The 21,127-nt window shown below is 45.7% G+C and overlaps 1 protein-coding gene across 6 annotated transcripts in view; it reads left to right on the top strand.

Annotated features, from left to right (window-relative positions):
- TTC23 (tetratricopeptide repeat domain 23) overlaps positions 1 to 21,127 on the top strand; it is a 113,546-nt gene that overhangs the window by 69,322 nt on the left and 23,097 nt on the right. For 5 of the 6 annotated variants that reach the window (XM_079914331.1, XM_079914330.1, XM_079914332.1 and 2 more), the window contains one exon: positions 8,638 to 8,743. In XM_079914331.1, the coding sequence (XP_079770457.1) occupies positions 8,638 to 8,743 (106 nt within the window). Of the gene's footprint in view, positions 1 to 8,637; positions 8,744 to 9,066; positions 10,801 to 21,127 lie in introns of those variants that run through there. The other variant, XM_079914333.1, reaches the window with a different exon arrangement.

Raw genomic sequence — 21,127 nt, 5'->3', positions numbered from 1 at the left:
TAGAGAGTGTTTAAATAAATACTTGCCTATGATTATTAAAGAGATAGCTTTGTGAAGTCAAGATAGCATTGGATTTGAAATCAGAAAACTTGGGTTGGAGTCCAGACTCTTCTGTTTACCATTTGTTTGATAATATAAGTCATTTAGTCTCTAAAAAAAAAAAAAAGCCTACAAAAGACCCTATCCACTTCACAGAACAGCTCAAAGATTCAAAAAGGAAAGTGCTTTGTGAACAACTTGGCATGTTGCCAGTATAAGCTACTTTTATTTATTAACAGTAATTGTTAAACATTTATCAAATCTCCCCTTTTCTTTAGCAAACTTTACCTAAAATACAGAAAGGTATAGCTCTCCAAGGGAGTCCATGCCTAAAAGCCATTTATTAATTACACACAAAGGAAAGGGGTTTTGTTATTTCCCCTCTTGTTTTTTCACTCTTCATTCCTTTGGAGTGAGAGAAACACCCAGGGAGAAAAGACCTTTTATTCTCTGTAGAATGTATAAAAGTTCCAAAGTATTTTAGGAACTAACCCATTAAAATGGAGAAAACTAAAGCCAGCCCCCCAGAACCATCACAGAGGGAAGGCAGCAGTCCCAAGGACTGATGAAAGAGCTGTCATCAGCCCTGTGGGTCCTCTGCAGCAGGGTTCTGTGAGAAAACCACACAAACGTGATTGTTTCTGAAACTCTTCATGGCAGATTTTGGCACTAGAACCTTATTTTCCTATCCAAAAGAAAAATCCCAGGATTTCGTTTGTGTGAGCAATGGCATGTTTGTGGGTGTGTGCCTTCAAGGAGTATACGTTAACACCGCGCTAGCTTGGATTGCTTTTTCACGTCTCTGACACTCGAATCGCATATCTCTTTTCAGTTTTCAGGGCAGCTCTGCCATTCAGTAGTTCCCAAATTTAGAGAAGTTTGATTTGCAAAGTATGATGAAATAATTTATCAGTTACTCTACCTAAGACTTTAAGATCAGAAAATCTGGGTTCAGGTTCCTGCTCTGGGTGAGTTATTGGCCTTGGTCAGGCCTAGGTGGCTGATAGGTGCTCACATGTGACTCCTGGCAGGTGCAGACTATTCAGTAAATGGCAGCACTTCTTATTGGCTCTTGTTAATTGCTGTGTATTTACTATAAAGTGTAATTCATTTATTACAAATAATCAGATGAGTGCTATTTTTAATTTTCAAAATCTCTGACAACACTAGCCTATTTTGTTTAAAATTAGAAAAGATGCAGAATGCAGATATGATTTTATACAGTATAAACCTTTTCTAAGAATGACACAAATCATGGTGCCATACTGCTTCTTTTGAAAAGACATCTGTTTTTTATCATAACGATAATGCTTTTTATAAAAAAACAAATCGAGCCATACAGAAAAATACAGAGAAATGGGCTACGAGTCATCTCAGCCCTCCTCCCCCATCCTAGAAGTACCCAGTGTTGTGACACTTGTTGGGCATTTTTCCTCTGCAGGTGTGCAGATAGCTATAGATTGAGAGACAGAGGGACGAGAAGAAAAAAGAGAAAGAAAGATTGATAAACTTGACAGCATAAAAATGAAAAAGTTCTCTATGACAACATATCACAAAGTTAAGAAATAAATGTCAAGGAGGGGAAAGTATAGAAAGAGTTCTTATAAAATCTAGATGAAAAAGACAACTCAATAGAAATATGGACAAAAAACAGAAACAGACGTTTTACTGAAGAGGGAATACAATGGCCAATAACCATCCAAAAATAATCCCTAACCTCACTTGTTATTAAAGAAGTGCAGTTTAACCAAGGAGATGCCAAAAACGTTTGGTGCCACTCCATGGTGGCAAGGGTGTGGGGAAGCAGACATCCTCATGCACTGCTGGTAAGACTGGGAATCAGCACCATTTTGGGGGAAAGCAATTGACATTCCCTCTCCAGTTTTATAACACACTGACCCTTTGACCCAGCAATTTCACTTCTAGAAACTTACGTAACAGATAGATGTGCACAAGTGTGCAAAGAAACAGGGTTATTAGCAATAGCAAAAAATTAGAAACACTCTTAAAACCCATTAGTAGGGGACTGGTTATAAAGCTATGATCTATCCACGTGATGGGATACTGTAGAGCCACTAAAGAGAATGAGATGGATGTCTGTGTTCTGAAGAAAGGTGTCCAAAATATATTCTTAATTTTAAAAAGCCAGATGTAGACCAGAATATTCTGTCAGTCAATGACCAGTTAAAGACTACATTGTGCTGGGCACAGTGTTAGGCCTGGGACTATGATGGAAGGCTCGGATGTCAGAGGCCCTGCCCTCAAGAAGCAGCCTAGTGAGTGAGACAGAACTTAGTGAAGAATCACACAGATGAATGTAAAACTACCACTGTGAAGTGCACCACAGGGGGAGGTACTGGGTGCTGCGAGAGCTCCCAGCGGGGCAGCCTGAGCTGATGGGGGATCTGATAATGAGACACCCCAAAGGTTGAGGAGAGGGGAACCACTGTGGTGAGAGCCCAGAATGGGTGGCAGGAGATGAAGCTGAGCTGAGAGGGGAACATGGCCAGGCTCTGATCTCGTGTGTGTGTGTGTGTGTGTGTGTGTGTGTGTGTGTGTGTATAAGCACATCAGTATTTCTGAGAGGATATGCAGGAAACTGTTGATAGTGGGTAGCTATAAGAAATCAGACTGGAAATGGGGAGAAGAGGGGTTGAGGCTTATAGACACAAAGGACAGGGCATTAAAATTTTTAATTGCTTATTCTTTTCTACTACTTAGGATTTTTAAAAAGTTATATGCAGGTACTACTCTTATAATTTAAAAATATAATTAAGTTTTAAGAAAACACACAGAACAAAAAGACAAAAATATAAGGCCCCAACATGTCTATTTTAGTGCTAACTCTTACAGCGAGTAGGGCCTTTTCTCCCCAGCCCTTTGGAGGAGCTAAAATTGACAACTGGAAAGCTGCCACAGAGATTTTCTCTGACTATTAAAAGAAACTGGCTCAGTCTGGGGCCCTCAGAAACCAGGTTTTGAATGCCCTCTGCACCCAGTTACTTCCCTTGCATCTACTTCCCCCGGGGATTCCCAGCTCCATCGTTTTTTTAGCCAGTGCCCTCCAGCCGCCTCAGTCCCCTATGGTGTGTGTGGCCGTGGAAGACTTCCCTACTGGGCAGAGATGGGAGAGGAAAGGAAGTGGCAACCTTGGGCTGCAACATGACCCTGTCTTGAACAAGGATGACAGTCAAAGCCTAAGGGTAGAATGGCCAGCTCTGGCAGAGCTGAGAGAGAAAGCTATGCAGTCTCACAGCTGGTCAGTTATAAGAGAAACACAGCAAGCTCATACCTCATAGTGACAAGTGGACTTGAACTTCTGTTGAATTAAGGCACAAATTTGAATCAAAGCAGAAACGGAGCCACTTGGTAGAAGGCACTTTAACGTCTGCTCCATCCACCGTCCACTGCCTGACCCCCTCCACAGCGTCTCTCTACAGTCAGTGCTCAGAATTCCATGTGTTGACAGCTCGCTCTTTCCCTAGCCAGTCTATTTAATTCTGGGCTGAGTCTAATTCTTAGTAACTATTTCTCTGACTCTTAAATAGTTCTTCATTACATTGACTTGAAAATTGCCGTTCTGTGACTTCTACCCTCTAGATAACCAGGTGTTAGATGAGAAAAGCATGCAATTTGAAATCACACGCCTTAATTCAAATCCCTGTTCTGCCATTGACCAACTATGTGACCTTCAGACAGTCGATTACTCTCCTCAAGGCTTCATTTTGCCATCCGTAAATTAGGCAGTTAACATCACTCTCACTGGTCATTTTGAGATTAAGCGGAGCTGGTGTATATCGATGTTATTTCCCTCCTTCCCTCGGTCCCTCCCTGTGCTAGCCCTCAACTTTACAAAGAGATCCTGGCAATTACTATTGTCTTCTCTTTGAGTGTTCTCATCTCCAGGGTAAATAGACCCAGTTTAAGTCCACAAATGTACTTTGAGCTACTTGTGTGCTCTTCACTATGCTATGGGAGAGGAGATTTCCCTCTGAGTCACTGATTCCCCTAATCATTATCAAAGTGGGAAAAAAATCTCTCTCTCCCTCCCCACAAGAGCTGGGGTTCCACACTCAGAACCCACCCAGTGTTTTAAGTTGAGTGTTCATGTGGTGGGGTCTGCCTGCATAAATAGAAACATCCTTTTTAGTAGTCATCGAGTTTTCTCTTCAAGAACTGTTACACATTTTACAAATCCAAGGGGACAGGCCCAGTTAGATAAGAGTCTGCCAGCCCTGGCTCTGGCTGTGTCTATTGACAGCTGGGTTGGCACTGAGGAATCCTTGGTTTCCCCCAGAAACACATAAGAGGACCAGAATGCAACAGCTGCTCTGTACCTTGCCAGGGCTTGAGGCAGTTGGTCTTGTGAATGAGTTTTTTTCAATTAATGACCCTACTCCATGTGGGATATTAAAGGTGTTTTTGTTTTTAACCCAGTACGACATGCTAGCAGCTGAAGAGATTTAAGAATATTAAATGTTCCTCCTCAGCCTCAAGATGACAGTTGATAAACATATAACCATAAGATATCAAAAACTTCAAAGGATGGGAGGAGAGATGCAAGCCCTGGGGTGATTAATAAATAACGAGGAGTGGGCGTAGTCAAGCCGCAGATCCCCAGCGGGGCCTAGTACTCGGGCCACTGTATAAAGCCGGAGAGGCAAGCAGGACTCCTGTAATTCTGTTCACCCTAACAACTAGTCCTTAAATGCTCTCAGATGTATGTAACAAGGATATTTATATTATCTTAGCAAACAAAGTGTTGTTCCAGAATTGTGAACAGTGGTTTAGTTTGGAAAGATTGGGTAATCTAATCACTAGCTTTGTCAACTTTCTCAGTACTCACTCCCTCAGGAGGCCTCCTGCATGGTGTGGTACTGTGGTTGTCAAACTGTGTCACCGCCAACACTCATGTTCCAAGGAGGGTCTTTTGGGGGTGGCTGGATGGAAGCAACTGGGTGGGCTTTCCAGGGTCTCTCTACCTGCTTCAGTGAGAGCAGCTCCACACTTACCTGCTTTGTATGTTAGAGAACCATTCTGTTTGGTATATAAGGGGTTCTTTTGCTTTAAAATCAGAACCTTGAAAAGCAGTGGCATCATGATGTTTGCATCCTTTCATAAGTTGCTTTTCCACTCAGTGGTGTGTTTTTGAAATGTTAATACATATAGATAGAGTTCAATCATTGTATGAATAAACCACAATATATTCGTTCCCCTGCTGATGGATGTTTAGATGCTTCCCCATTTTTCACCATCTCAAATAATGCTTCAGTGGAGTTGAGGGCATTTTCCATATAGACACTGATGGGTGGTGCCCTCTAAGCTGGACCAGAAGGGAAGGGACAGCAGGAGGGGTGGATGGCTAGTGAGATGTGGAGAGTGGACAGAGGATGAGAAGCTGCATGGATGTGATAGAGCCAGGATGCCCCAACAGTCAAACAGGGTCTGTGAGCTGCGGGATCCAGAGGTAGCAAAGATTAAGCGATGATGAGGCCCAGAGCATCATGGGGGACCAGGTGGCTGAGGGTAGGGAGGAAAATAAGCCTGTCAAAACCCAAGAGGCCAAGGTTTAGCTGGGTCATTCGCTGGGTGTTTTAGTTTGCTCTTTTAGCTCCACTCTGCATCCCTCACTGTGCCCACTTAAGTACAGTGTCAGTGGGCCGCCTTGCCCTCTGGCTGGGAGGCACACAGCCTTGACCTTGGAAGGAGAGAGCACAGCTTATTTATTCCCTCAGCTCCTCCAAGCAAGGTCAGTGCAGGTGGTCTGCATCCATTCACTGAAAGCTACAGCTCCCTCCCCTATAATTCATCTTTCCAGTTCCAGCAAATGCTCCCTCCCTTGCTCTGCCTGTGATGTTAAAGCAGCCTGTTTGGGGTCCAGCACTCTCTTCCTTAGGTTTCCTCTGTGCAAACTTCTTTGCTTTTATCAACTTCTTTTCCTCTATTCATCTGTTAAACTGTGCCATCTCTTTCTTGCCCAATAGGTGCAGACCAATCTTAGGGATACTGAAATCACTGAAAATGATAACTGGAGGAGGGGTGGAGAGGAAAGTAGTGAGCCGGGTGCTAAAACCTAGTGAGGGGCAGTGTCTGTGAGTTTAGGTAAAATCAAGCTACCCCACATTTTTGTAGTTTGTCTGTAAGCTCCTTTAAAACCAAAAGCCCTGCCTAATCTTTATGTGAATTCCTAGGGTTTGAATAATATCTGGCATGTAGAAAGCATTTAAAAATTAAGATAAGTTGAATTGAATAGGACTGAATTAAATTAAACTGAATTGAATTTTTCTGAATAAATGAGATTGCACATTTTAAACATCATGGGTTCCCTTCTCCACTACCCTCACCCCCCACTCCCGCATATGGTTTTTAGAAACTTTGCGAACATCAAATAACAAATTAGATCAGAGACTGAGTTTCTGAAGTGAATAATGAATATTAAATGTTTGCTTATATTAGCATCTCATACAGCAAAACATTGAAGATTTTGTGATATGTTCAGATCTCCATAAGATTTCAGGATCCATTTTCTTGATAATATGAACATTTTTGCTCATGGAAAACTTTGCTTCCTGTTTCCAAGACAAAAGGCAACTTAGAGAACTCTCAGAACATGTTAATAATTCATTTGAAAGTAATTTTGATAGACATGCATATTTTACATTGCCTCGAATTATAATATTAAGTGGAAACAACATATGAAATCTTTTTGAATTTGAATTTGAGTTTTAATCAATCTAAAATACTGTGTGTAAAATGTCTTTGTAACAAGATGAGTTAAATCTTTTCTGGCATGAGAGGGTGCTCTCTTCAAAAGTGGATTCTAGAGATAGTTAACCCAGGGAAAAGACAAAGTAAACATGATCCATTTGCATTTGGGGTGGGGCAAGCTTTTCCTCTCTTTTTTCCTTTCCCTGAGCACTGAACATTTGATCCTTTCACTCTAACACTGTGTCCTATTTGAAAAGCATTTCCAGTCAGAACTTCAGGCCAAATCGAGGATAATGACCAATTTGGGGTTTTCCAAAATCAAGTATTCAATTTATCTAGATCCTGTAATACAGGGGTCTCCAACCCCCGGGGCGCAGACCGGTACCGGTCCGGGGCCTGTTAGGAACGGGGCCCGCACAGCAGGAGATGAGCGGCAAGCAAGGGAAGATTCATTTGCCACCTCCTCATCGCCGGCATTACCGCCTGAACCACGCCCCCCCACCCCCCACCCCCACCCCACCCCTTGTCCGTGGAAAAATTGTCTTCCACGAAACCGGTCCCTGGTGTTAAAAATGTTGGGGACCATTGCTGTAATAAGAAAAGTCATTTTAAAACAAAGGATATTGTTAGCATTTACAAATATGAAATCCTGTTTGTTCTAACACAGCAATAAAAGTTATTACCAGCAATCTTGATTTGGAGTAGCCCCTATCATAAAAAGTCTAGATCTAGTAACTAGTGGATTTTAACATATGACAAATGAGGGGACAGTTTAGAGTCTACCCTGCTTATCATCTCAGAAATGTATTAAGCTGGTCATCAGAGGAGCAAGTCTCTATGGCTTTGCTGTCTCACTGCTTGGTCTGGACTAGAAGGTTCTAATGGTATGGCTTTATCTAGTCTTAAGATTTAGGCTGTTACTTTTCATTTCTTTTTCATTTGCGATATCGATTTAAATATTTTTGACAATTTTCATTATCCTCATTTTATAGATGAAAAAACTGAGGTTGCTGAGTGGGTGATTTGCCCAAGGTACCTCACAGCTAATAAAGGATGGAGATAAGATTCTGACCTTGATGCTCTGCCTTCAGATTTGCTGTTTCTACCATGTCATGAATGCTGACATTCCTCCTGCCCTGGTGCACACTGCCCAAAGCACCCCGATTCTTTCAGCCTCCAGGAGCTATGACTAATCCATGGGATTATTTACTTGTTTGTTTGCTTAATATCTTTTTATTTGAAGGGATGTAGTTTGTATTTTATTTGAAAGGATTATTTTTATTTTATGTTCATAGATCATACGGTGGTTTTTTCCCCTTAAAGAATTTTTAAATGGGCTTCATTTTCGAGGAACTGAGCTGTTTCCTGTGTTCGGACAGCTCCTGTGGTCCAGTTCGCCGAGGTTATAGGCAAATGAGCTTGGCGGACCAGGCATGGGGGTGGGGTCGGGGTTTCTGTGGGTGAGGCTGCTGACACTGGGGGTAGGTCCCCCTCTCTGGGCTGACCAGTGGGTAGGGTTCTGTGCTTGCCCACTTCCCCTACAGCACAGGCACTTTTTAATCTATCTCCTTCCTCCTGGAAACCCTCCCTCCTCTTCTGCTGACACTGCACTCATGGGAGCATAGACTTTTAAATTATTTACTTAGAAATAAGCCCTGGCCACAGCATCGAGCTATCTGGACTCAGCGTCCAGGGCTTGGTGCTTTCTCAACTACACAATGCTTTTGAAACCGAGCTCTCCCAAGAGTTGATTGTGCTTCCACATAAATCATATTGTTTAGCTTGCTAGAAATTTCCTTGACTTTCTGCTTATCGTTCCAAGAATAGTTAGTTCCCTGCTGCTGCTGCCAAGCATGTAAACAAATGTGTGTCTTCTTTCCATGATGACAGGCGCATCTCATCGTCCTGAGCAGAAACCCCTCTCAAGAGGAGGCAGCCGTGTCCGCACACTCCGTCGCCTGTGCTGCTGTCGCTTCTGGAAGGCCTGAGCACCATGGTGAGAGCGAGAGCGAGCCTTCCGTGGGGGACAGCGAGGCCTGCTCCCTGCCTGTCCCATGTGCGTCGGTATCTGTGGGCTAGCTGCCTTTGGGATGGATGAACAGGTGGATGGAGCTGGGACAGACCCTTCAGAGAGTCTTCTCTGTTAGCTTCACTAGAGTCCAGAGTCCTTTGGTTTCTATCTTTTTTCAGCCTTCCTCTAATCTTTTACTCTCAAATACAGCAAATCTTCATCCAAACATAGCTATCAGAGCCCCAGAGAGTTTGTGCTGGGCTTACAGGGAAATCTACTGGACTTTCAAAGGTGATCTATTTTTAAAGGTTGTGGAGCTACTGTGGCAACGGATCTGACCTGCTGGAACTCCGGCCTCCAGACTCTCACAGGGCTGAGCTTTCAATCAGGATGAACTTACACGGCTTCAGGATTCCAAAAGGAAGTTGTCATTTATGAGTCATATAGTTTTTCTTAGCCCCACATAATAGGTAGAGCAGTGAGCTTGGGAGTTCTTTAATCCCCCATCCTGGGCTCAGAGCATACAATATGCCTCTATTGATGGAGAACATGCATTCTAGTGACTTTCTTTGTTGTTGGTCAGAATATTCATAAACAGAGTATAACTCATAAAGAAGACAAGAGGTGTATTCCAAGATGTCAGCTAAAACTACTTATGCATTGTAGGAAAATAAGGTCCAGTGTGCCATCAATTTGAAAATCAGTATCTGGAAGGCTTGAGGTTGAGGTTCAGGGAGTAGGAGCTGGGCTAAGATGAGGAGGCTGGTGGGGGGAGAAGATGAAGGAGGAGCCTCAGTGAGCAGCCTGGTCTGCAGAGGTTCCTGGGCCAGGCAGGGGCTCCTGTCCAGGGAGGAGCTGGGGAAGGGGATACCAGTGTTTATCTTTCTGTCCATCCCACCTTAAAGATCCTTCATTCTGGTCTCCCGGAGCTTTGAGCACCTTCTCAGAGCTGGAGGATAGAGAAGGCAGGCGACCTTCCTTACCTTAACTCCCTAGAACACTCCATACATAGCAATCAACTTCAAAACCTTCAAAGAGCCAACATTTTAACCAGTTTATTGGTGGCTAAAATTCCTTTAATAGGGGAAAAGAACCTTCCATGCCACAAGTATTAATAGGATACTTAAAATGCAAACATGATGGAAACCCCTAGATTAGCAGGAGTCACTAATCTAAATGTCTATAGGAACCAAGTAAGCAATGTGAGTGAAGCGAGTAGTCATTAGAAAACAGTAGCAGCAGCAAGCATAATTATAAATGGCAGCTAACTGTTGGCTGTAATCTGAGAGATGCAATAGGGAGTGGTGAGGACTGTGGCAAACTGGAGAGGCCCGTCCCCTGTCGAAAGTGAGCAGCTGTTATTCAGCTCCAGCCCATTACTGTCATGTGGAAAGCAAGCTTGTATTAGCAGGTCTGTTTTTTCAAGAGAAGGCAGAAATCTGAATTTTTATGTGAAATCAATGCATAGTTGATGGTCACCAAGTCAAATATGTTTCAGGCTCTGAGGGATGCAAAACAAGTGTGAGGGCTAGATCCCTAACTTCTGACCTGGGAAGCATGAGTATAATAAGTGGTTGTCAGGTCCTTCCTGTTTTTCTTGGGGGGCTCATGGGTTGAGAACTGGAAGTTTCTGAGCATTTAAACTGCTGGGGTGTGGGGGAGGGGGTCTACTCCCAGAGAACACCAAGCAACTACAGGAGGCTAAGACCAGAGACCATCTTTGCCTAGAGAGATTCTGGTTTGCCAGCATCTCAGCTAGTGCTCAGTGTACACACCTGATGAATGTATGGATTAGGTGGGGAACAATAGAAATCATGTCCCTAAAATACTTGTTTCTTGTAGCTGCAAAGTTAGACCATTCTGCTTTGTGTAATTATAGAATCAGAAACAATCCAATTATGTATTTTGTTCTAAGTTTTCCAGTCTAAATATGGTGTTGGTATAGCCTCCCCTATAAATAGAGAATGCCACTAATACCTACTTGATACAGATAATTAGGTCTGTGAAAATTTAATGACCTCACACAGTAATAATAGCGAATTCTTACATAGTACATACTGTCATGGTTCTAACCATGTTATATTTATTAACTCAGTTAATCCTCACCACAGCTCTGTGAGTTTGGTACAAGTGTTCCCAGTTTTCAGATGGAGAAACTAAGGCACAGAGGGTTAGGTAATTTTCCAAGAGCCATAGCCAGGGAGTGGTAGACTTGAACCTAGGCTCTTGACCTCCATGCTATATTATAAGGACTGGCACTGCACATGCCCTTTTCCCTTCTTTCCCCTCCCAAAGAGTGTGTGGCTTTGGGGAGAGAAAGGGACTTGAGAAGAGCAACGGTGGCCCAAGGAAACCAGTTTGAGTGCCGTCTGGGAAGGGGCCAGCCCAGGATCGTGCACAGGCTCTCAGCCCCCCATTCTGCCCCGTGTCTCTTTGGCAGCTCAGACTGTTTGGTGACCTGCACCCAGAAAGCCTACTTGCCAGTCAGTATCTGAAGGGGGAGGAGAATGAATAGGGAAGGATAAGAAAAAAACTTCCCCCAAGAGCAGGGAGTTAGACAGTTGCAACTGGCTTTGCAGATTAGGAAGGGGGTCACTTCTGCCTGAGGCCTGGAGGATCGATTGCTTGAAACATATTGACTCACAGAGGCCTCAGGAACCCGAACCAGCAGGAATCATAACAACAATCATACTAGCAATGATGACAACAGCAGTAGCAGGGGTCGAGCGCCCGTTGTATGCAGGTGCTGGCACTCTCACAAACATGCCCATTTAATCCTAACAAGCCTTGGAGGCAAGATGACCTCCCATTTTACAAAGGAGCTAACACAGCCAGCTCTCCATACCACCAGCACCATCAGTCAATATCCTCTCTACTCATTGCTCTACCCAAGAGGGACAAAGCCCCAATCAGTGTAAGGATGCTCCCTTCTCAGACTCAGCTTCCACTAATCAGAAGACACTGGAAATGTCTATCACCTTGACACCAACAGGAAGAGAGTTTACTGAAGGCTTGAAGGCGAGTCAACACTAAGTGAGGAGGCTGGGCAGAGAAGCTGTCGGATCAAAACAGATGCTTGTGCAGAGGCAGCATGAAGCCCTGGAGCAGGGGCAGAGAGGCGCACCAGCCCTTGCCCCTAAGGCCTCAAGCCAACCATTGAAATGGGCACATCAGAAAAGAATCAAAGCAAAGAGAAACCACAGACTATTCCTACTGTGTTAACAAGCTTGAATGTGCTGCCGTGGGAATCTTTGTTCTCTTGGTGACAAACATGGGGAAGACTGTGAACAATGAGCTGTCCGGCTGGCATTTTAAGATAGTTTGTTCCGGCTCTTAACTGCTAAGCTCAGTGGCCTGGGCCCAGAGGGTACAGCCGTGTTCCATGCATGGACTCAGCTTCCCCGAAAAAGCAGGAAGGAGCGGGGTCCCCCACAGCCAGGAGCTGCAGTGGCAGTGGGCAGGCGCCTTCCCACCGTCTTTCAGGGGGCCTGGTTTTCATGTCCCTGCTGTCCCCTCACACACAGCCAATGCGATAATGAGAGAAGCCCACCCAGGGCTGAGGTTTCTCCAGGCCTCTGCTACCTCCTGGAAGGGGAAAGGAAAGGCAGGAATTTGGAATTTATCTTTGTCTGACAACTAAGTGGGGGACCAGCCTCCCCACCCTAGCTCTCACCCAGGCAGGACTCTCTGGCCTGGACTTTGGTCATTTGTGGTTCAGAAGTGCCAGCCAGATCTCCTGGGAGCAAATCTGCACCTTCCACTGAGTGCCAAGGGATCCACGTGCACGGGGATCTCAACTCTGCTCTCCTATGCTTAAACTAGTCTGTGCCAAGTACAGTTTGTTTGTTTTTTAAAGAATCGTTAATAGGAAAAATTTCTCATCTAGGGATTCTCCATAGCCTACTTGCTAAATGTCCATTGAAGGCATTGCCCTCGGACAAACAAAACGCCACTGGCCAAGAAGCCAGTGTGTTTCAGACTCCACAATCAAACTAATCCCTTTGCTCTGTGCCTTCCTGTATTCCTTATGCAGACAAAACTGCCTTAGAAGTCACGAAGGATTGTGATTGCATAAGGGCTCCCAATTCAGGCTTGTAGAATGTCACTAACCTGAGCCTGGCCAGCTTCCCGGAGCAGCCATAGACAAACTTGGTATTAACAGCTCTCCCAACCCTGCTAAGTCTCCAGGCATTGGCCTTGTGTTTATAACTCTTCTCCTAAAGGATATTAAAATGAAATGGGCTGAAGCCAAGTACATTTCAGTGTAAACCTCTGAAAGGCAGAGCCTGCTGAGCACGGGTGGCCTTGTTTGGAAGTGGCCCCATCCGTGGTGTGGGGTCCAGCAGGCCAGGGAGCTCTGTAGGTTCCAGAGACAGCAGAAGGGAATGGGTTATGCCCCTGCCCGCCTTGGGGCAGGGGGTGGGATCCCTGGCTATATGGACAGACTCATGGGCATGGGGTGCATTCCCAAGATATAACTCCCTATGCACGGATACGTATGTCTTCTGGGCCCCCACTTGTCCTGGCCTCTCCCCTCCTTTTATACAGTAGACACGAAATATGTAAGTATCTGAAGGTAGGCTCTGCATCTCCATGGAGTCTCCTCTTTTTTACCCCCCGCGATCACTGCTTTTCTCAGCTCTTCCTCTGTGGCCTGCTCCTCAGCTTGCCCCATGCTGGGCCCTGCCCCACCCGCAGCCTACTCCCTGCTCATGGGGTTACTGATGCTCCTTGAGCCCCATGTGTCTCAGAGAGACTGGAAATCAGACAGACGCACCCAGCTCCAGTGGGCTCCTGACAGGTAATGTGGCCACCTGGGAGCAGCCACGGTAAAGTGGTCTTCACCTTCCTGTGGCCCTCCTTGACTGCCTGTGCTGCCTCTGTCGCCCACCTCCAACCTGAGGCCTCCAAGTGGGGCTTGTGGTGCAGGCCTGCAGTGGGAATGAGTGTAAGCTGCTGCTGGCCACACCCACCCACCTCTCCCTTCCTCCTCACTATTCGCCTCTCCCTCTCTCTTCCTCCTCGGCCTTCCCACCCACCTCAAGTCCTGTGTGTTCTGAGAGACGCTTCCTCAGCTCCTACTCAGGGCCCGCTTCTTATTACAAAATGCCCAGCCAGCCTGAGCCTGGTGCCTGAGCTCCCCAAGCAGATGTCAGCTTCCATCCTGCTCAGTGCTCCACAGGCCAGGTGGGAAGGGGAAGCAGCAGAGAGAGAGCGGTGGGTGAGGCCAGAGAAGAAAAGGGAAGCCTCTTACCCTGTTTTCCACCATCGTTAGTAGGACCCCCTCTCAGAAACCTCTGGAAGGCACCTTAAAGCACATCCCATGTAGAGGACTGGAGTCCAAGGTGTGTCCAGCGTCACGCTGGCAATTAGAGACAAAGCAAGGCCTTAGACAGAGGCCAGGCGCTGCCTACCTGACCACACTCCAGAGCCAGAGAGGTCGTGGCTCTGAGGGTGCTCTGTCCTCAGAGGTCCAGGGAGCCCGGAAGCCCCAAAGGTGGGGGCAGGTGTGGGCTGCAGGGGTTGGCAGCTCTTGAGACCAGCAGAGGAGTAGAAGGTGTGGCCTTTTCCACCCCAAGTCTGTGCTGTTGGTCTCTCTTCACCGAGGGACAACCTGTGGCAGAACTGAAACCTCACTGAGCTTTGCTTACAAACTGCCTTTCATCTTTGTGTCTGAGAACAAAGTCTGCGGCTTTATCCCTCTCCTAGGGAGGATGATGGGCTCTCTGATAACCACTATTATGAGGCTCTGGTGTTTCACTTTTGTGCTGGATAATAATTTATGTTCAGAACTTCTCAGAAACGCCTAAGTTATTTATACCCTGACTTGGCTTCAAAACATATTATTAGGGCAGCTTATGGAAATGACATATACTTCACCAAGACAAGCAACTGTGGCAATAGGCCTGAGGCGCTGGGCACCTGATCACTACTGGGTGGCCCCAAGTGGGACTCTGGGTGGTGTTGGGGGTGGAGGGAAGTCCTGATCAGCTTCCTGGTGGTGAGGACATTCAAGGCAGGCAGTCCCTATGGTGACTGAGCCCAGACCAGGCCTGTGGGCACCAGGCACTATGCAGACACTTCATGCACACTTTGCTGTGTGAGCCTCACCCAGCCTGCCGCCATCTTGGTCACCTTACTCTACTGATGCAAACCTGCCCCCAGAGATGGCCATGGACTTCCAGGGACCACACAGCTCAGGAGCAGCAGGTCTACTGCTCCCGGATGCCCTGTCCAGGCCCTATGAAAACATTCCTCTTGAAGGTGGCCTCCAGTGTGGACCACTGAGGGCCACGCAATGAGGAGTCAGCCTGTCCAGGGCTTCGTCTGTCCTCAGGCTACTCTGTGACCCCCACAAGGCTGCCGGGCAGCCTCAGGGCAGCTGCCTGTGCAAAAGCCCCAGGCAGTTCCCAGCAGGGTCTAAATGGGTTCAATCCATTTGTTCGCTGGATGATAGCGCTCCTCTGGGTTAATGCCAGGATAGGATTTGAGACTTTCCATATTCAAATTCCCTGGAGTCCTTAATGCTTTTGCCGTTAGTGCAGAGTACAGTTTCTGAAGACTTACAAAAGATAATTGTCACATTGTACACACAGGCCTCCCACATAATGAGAGCTGTCCTCACGGTTCCAACTCTTGCCTTGGGACAGCCTCAAGAAAATGAGCCCAGGGTCACTGGAATTTATTTTAATTAAAAGCCTCCTGACCTCCTGGGTGCCAAATCGTAACCCCACATTCCTCTTGCTCTTTGAATGGAGCCCTGTTTTCTTTTGCCTGTATATGAACATACAGATGGAATAGAGTTTGAAGGGGCCTCCGGGAGACATTAAGCCACCTTGCCCGCTGGGCCACACTTACCCCCTCACCCTAACTCACAGACAGCCCCAACATTCTGCGGGAATGAAAATGGGAGAAGATTCATGGCCTTGGAACACTTGTGCCACTAGGGCTCAGATTTACAAGCTAAGTCATGCTCCTGTGCTTTAGAAAATGACCTCATCTCTTGCCGACGCCACCAGCATCAGGTTGCCGAGGCTCTTTGTGAACCCACACCCAACTTCAGGCACAAGGTCTGTGACAAGAAGTGGCATCCCACCCCAGGGGCTGTGACCTCCTGTCCCTCTGGAAACCCCACTGTCACTTGTGTCAGGTGGACCTCCTGGGGGATGCCCACTCCCAGGAGAACCAGCTCTGCTTCTTAGGGAGTCACTCCTTAGCTGTAATAATAGGACAAATTTGCTCTCCCCTCGAAGACTAATCATGGGATTCATAGTTCAGAAAGCTAATTTAGGGGCCTGGGGGATGGGGGAAAATAAGTCAGGGTCTTGCAATAAAAGAGCTTTCCTATATCCCAGGTAAAAATAAAAGTGGTTTCAAATTTACAGACAGGGAAGACGCTCACAGTGTATGCCCTGGACCTTTCACTGTTCCCGAGCCCTAGGCTCTTCTCATATATAAGGGTCCTGACATGATGCCTGACATGTGGTCCGCTTGTATGTGACAATAGCTGTCAGAGACCCCCCCCTCCCTGGCCTTGCCCCCCGGTGACTAGAGACCTCCCAGGAACAGAAATGGAAGAAACTTGGACCTTTTGAGAAGCTGAGGACTCTGAAACGGGGAAAGGGGAGCAGCAACCTTAGGAGCTGACCCCAGAGGGCAGATTCCCAGTCAGGGCCTGTCTCTGACGTCTCACCACAAAGCCTTGCTTTTTTCCACTTCAGTAGCCATGTAACCTTAGTTTGAGTAATAAATTCCTTCCTTCCCCCAACCCCTTCCTTCCTTCCTCACTTCCAGTCCCTCTTCCAGAGATCCAAATATGCTAACAAGCATCCTCTTTGGAAAATGTGACTAGGCCTCCCTGAGTTAGAGGTTTGAGCCATTTACACACGAGTATGAGTTAGGCCAAGGAGCTTCCTTTCTCCCAGCATTCTGTGAGATCAGGTACACAATGGAAAGGGGCATCTGGCACTAAGCTCTATGGGACCAGCCGAAACGGGGTGGTTTTTTCGGGGGAAGGGGTGTTGGTCAGCATGTGACTGCCAGGGGAAGGAATACTAAGAGGTGGGAGAACTTTACCAGAGAGGGGCTGGAAAGGGACAAAGCGCAGCTATGTCCACCTGTGTCTGAGAGTCCAGCTCCTTACCCAGGAAAGGAGGGAAATGCTTCCCATCCCTTTTGATCTCTTCCTTTTTCTGAGCCTGGCACCACTTCTTCTGCAAAAGCCCAGGGTCAGAAACTCAGTTCTTACCTGTTCAGTCCCAACTCCTTCCTATGCCCTTTACAACTACAGGTCTTCAGAGCAAGGGCTCATGTCTGGGGAATGAGGCTGAGACTCGGAAAAGCTTCTACTCTTCAAGAAGGGCTCAGTTACATTCTTTGGTTAATTCCCAATTAGACAGAAAACTAAAATATCAACAGTACTCCATTCCTGAATAGACTTGTTAATTTTTAGACATGGAACATACATCTCTGTAATGCTTTTAGAATCAACAAAATAAGTGCCACATCATCCCCACATTTGCTGTCATCAGATTATCAAAGCAACCAAAGTTAATACATGGTTTGAACATTTAATCTGTAATATTTTCTCCCATGAGCCAGCAAGGACTAAAGAGATGTAACACTTTTCATGTACAGTAGTAAAATTTTCTCCTACCAAGAAAAAATTTGAGTAATACTCTAGAAATCCATCAGCTGGTCTGGCAGTGGATAGACCCCCATTGAAAGAGTGGAGCAGGGACTCCAGTTCAATAGACTCCTGTCTAGTCACAAAGTCTGGGGCCAGTCAGCACCGAGACCTCTCTGAAAGGCAGCACCTTCCAGCCTAATTCTCGCTTCTATCTGGCAACTGCCTAGACCCTAAGCAAAGTAAATCTTGCAGATAAATGAAACTTACTTGTTTTCACACCTAAGTTTTCTTTAGGTTGCCTGGATTTGACAGACACATTTGCCAAGTGTTTACTTCTCTCCTTTCTACAACAGATCACATGGGATGTACTTGAATCTTTTCTGGAGACCCACCGTGCTCATTGTGAATTTCAGGGCTGGAGCTCTTGAGGTGTACAGAGCCGTTTATCCGCACATGATCCCAGGCTTCTGTGCCTTTTGACCACTCTGTTTTCCAAGTGTTCCTGTCCTCTCCATGTCCATCTCTGCTTCCAGTGTGCCTGCTGGTCAGCCTAGTATGGATGAGGGAGGCCCATAGCCACAGTGATCGAAACTGTCCCTGAAACTAAAATGGTTAACAGTTACTGAGCACTGACTAGGTGTCAGGCACGTCATCAGTTGTGTGTGCATTAACCCATTTACTCCTTACAACAACCCTATAATGGAGGCGCTAGCCTAAAGGTTCCTCTTTGAGTGAAAAAGCCGAGGCCAACAATGGAGGCGCACAGCCAGAAGGCGGCAGCGCTGGAGCCTGACGCAGGCAGCCCCTGACCTGCAGAGCCTGCCCTCCTTCCCACTCACTGCCGCCTCCAGAAGCGACCACAGTCTGCGCAGGCCGGCCCCTTCCTTGCTCCTCCATGAATTCTGGAGCCCTGCGTTCATGGAGGCCTCTTTGGAAGCACCTGGCATTCACATCACAGTCTGAGAAAAACTAATTTGAGGGCCCACTCTTTGGAAGAATATCCAAATAGATAACACACTGTCCTGTCTAATCAAGAGAAATGGGGAGAAGGCACAAAAACAATATTAGAGATGAGAAAGGGAAAATAATCAAATACAGAGGAAGTCTAAAGAAGCCAAAGAAAACATCTGAGCTTTTTGCTCATGTGTATTTGTGCTACACAGTACATATGAGATGTCCAAATGGAAATGTTAAGTAGACCATTGTATGTATGGTTCACAATCGTCCCCAACAAACTTTACGTACTGTCATGTGTCCCCGTGAGGTTTTCTCCAGCAGGCACTTCAGGGTGCAGGGGGGAGGTGTCCCACATCCCTGAGGGAGGAAGACAATCACATTTCCCTCTGCTAGAGCAGGGGTCAGCAAACTTACGGTCCACACGCTAATGCAGCTCCCCACCCATGTTTGTAAACAGTTTTCTTGGCACACAGCCAAGCTCCATTTCACATGTCACCTCTGGCTGTTTTTTTGCTGCAGTAGAGACCATTTAGTCCTCAAAGCCTAAAATATTTACCATCTGGTCCTTTACGGAATAAGTTTGCTACCCCTGTGCTGGAGTCCTATAATTTTTCCACTTTCAGGCTAGTTTCTACTTTATACACATTCTTTTTCTTATATTCTTTTCCATTATGGTTTATCACAGGATATTGAATATAGTTCCCTGTGCTATACAGTAGGACCTGTTGTTTATCCATCCTCTATATAATAGTTTACATCTGCTAACTCCAAACTCCCAGTCCTTCCCTCCCCCACCCCCAGTCCCCTTGGCAACCACAGGTCTCTTCTCTATGTCTGTGAGTCTATTTATAATTCATAGATAGGTTCATTTGTGCTATATTTTAGATTCCACATATAAGTGATATCATATGGTATTTGTCTTTCTCTTTCTGACTTATTTCACTTAGTATGATAATCTCTAGTTGCATCCATGTTGCTGCAAACAGCATTATTTCATTCTTTTTTATGGCTGAGTAATATTCCATTGTATATATGTACCACATCTTCTTTATCCATTCATCTGTCAGTGGACATTTAGGTTGTTTCCATGTTTTGGCTACTGTGAATAGTGCTGCTGTGAACATAGCAATGCATGTATCTTTTTGAATTATAGTTTTGTCTGGGTATATGCCCTGGAGTGGGATTGCTAGATCTTATGGTAATTCTATTTTTAGTTTTACCTAAGTAAAAACAGTTTGGAGACAGAGCTTGCTAGGAATGCATATTTCTCTTTACGAAATGTCTCAACAGAATTCATTAATAAATGCTAATAGCTTCTTTTCAAAAGACATCTTAAGATTTTGTACTTATTCTATCGAAGAAATGGTCTGACTTCTTAGTATCATCCACATAAAATGAAAATGAACTATGTTTAAGACTTAGAGGAAACAAGGTAAGTGGGCTTTTCTTTTTTCCTAAGTGGTCCACAGTTTCCACCATCTGCCAGGCCCTCTGATGTTTTTTTCCGAAGAAAGAAATAACCCTGGGGGATCCTAGATGCTTCTTGCCTTCTACAGCTTCCCCAACATCCTCTCCTCCACCAGGGTTTTTTTGAGCTTGGCAAGACTCAGCATAATAAATTAATATGAAAAGGTGGAAAAGAATTAAGTGCTAGAAGTTTCTACACTGAGTAACAGTGAGGAACCTCCACACTGGTTTCCATAGTGGCTGCACCGACTTGCATTACCACCAACAGTGTAAGAGGGCTCCCTTTTCTCCACACCCTTTCCAGCATTTGTTATTTGTAGACTTTTTAACAATGGCCATTCTGACTGGTGTGAGGTGATACCTCTTTGTAGTTTTGGCTTGCATTTCTCTAATAATTTGTGATGTTGAGCATCTTTTCATGTGCCTACTGGCCGTCTGTATGTCTTCTTTGGAGAAATGTCTATTAAGGTCTTCTGCCCATTTTTCTATAGGGTTGTTTGGTTTTTTTGTTGTTGAGTTGTATGAGTTATTTGTATATTTTGGAGATTAAGCCCTTAGTTTCTACTTTATTGGTTCAGAATTTCCAAACCAAGGGAATTCCCTGGCTGTCCAGTGGTTAGGACTCTGTGCTTTCACTGCCATGGGCCTGGGTTCAGTCCCTGGTCGGGGAACTAAGATCCCACAAGCTTTGCAGCACAGCAGGAAGGAAGGGAGGGAGGGAGGGTGGGAAAGAAGGAAAAAAGGAAAGAAGGAAAGGAGGGAGGGAGGGAGGGAGGGAGAGGGATGTAGAACAATTTAAAACAAAAAAAGAACTTCCAAATCATGTAGGTGGTGCAGATTCAGCCCTCAAACATGTGCCTGCCTCACGTGCAGTGTCCCAGTTTCTTTCAGATGCTCTTTTTCTAGCCATGGCCTCTGGAGGGACAGCCTTGAGGCTTCTCCTTGGACCAGCGCAATTGTTCTTATCTCAATTTTAGGGATTCCTGGCTATATTGGTTTTCTTTTGCTGCATAGCAAATTATGGTTGTTTAAACACCCAGTTTAAGCTCACAATTCTGTCAGTCAGAAGTCTAGCATGGTAAGGCTGGCGTCTCTGCTCAGGCTAAAATCAAGTTGTCAGCCAGCTACATTCTCATCTGGATCATGGAGTCCTTTTCTAAGCTCATCCCTGTTATTATCAGGATTCAGTTCTTTGTGGTTGTAGGACTGAACTCCCCATTTTCCTGCTAACTGTTGACCTCTCTCAGCTCCTATGGGCCACTCTTGAGTCCTTGTACCATGGTCCCCTCCATCTCAGCAATGGAGAACCTCCTTTT

This window comes from Stenella coeruleoalba (genome assembly GCF_951394435.1).
Source record: "Stenella coeruleoalba genome assembly, chromosome: 2".
Classification (NCBI taxonomy): Eukaryota; Metazoa; Chordata; class Mammalia; order Artiodactyla; family Delphinidae; genus Stenella; species Stenella coeruleoalba.
The sequence above is the reverse complement of the archived record's forward strand: the minus strand, read 5'-3'. Positions and strand labels throughout refer to the sequence as shown.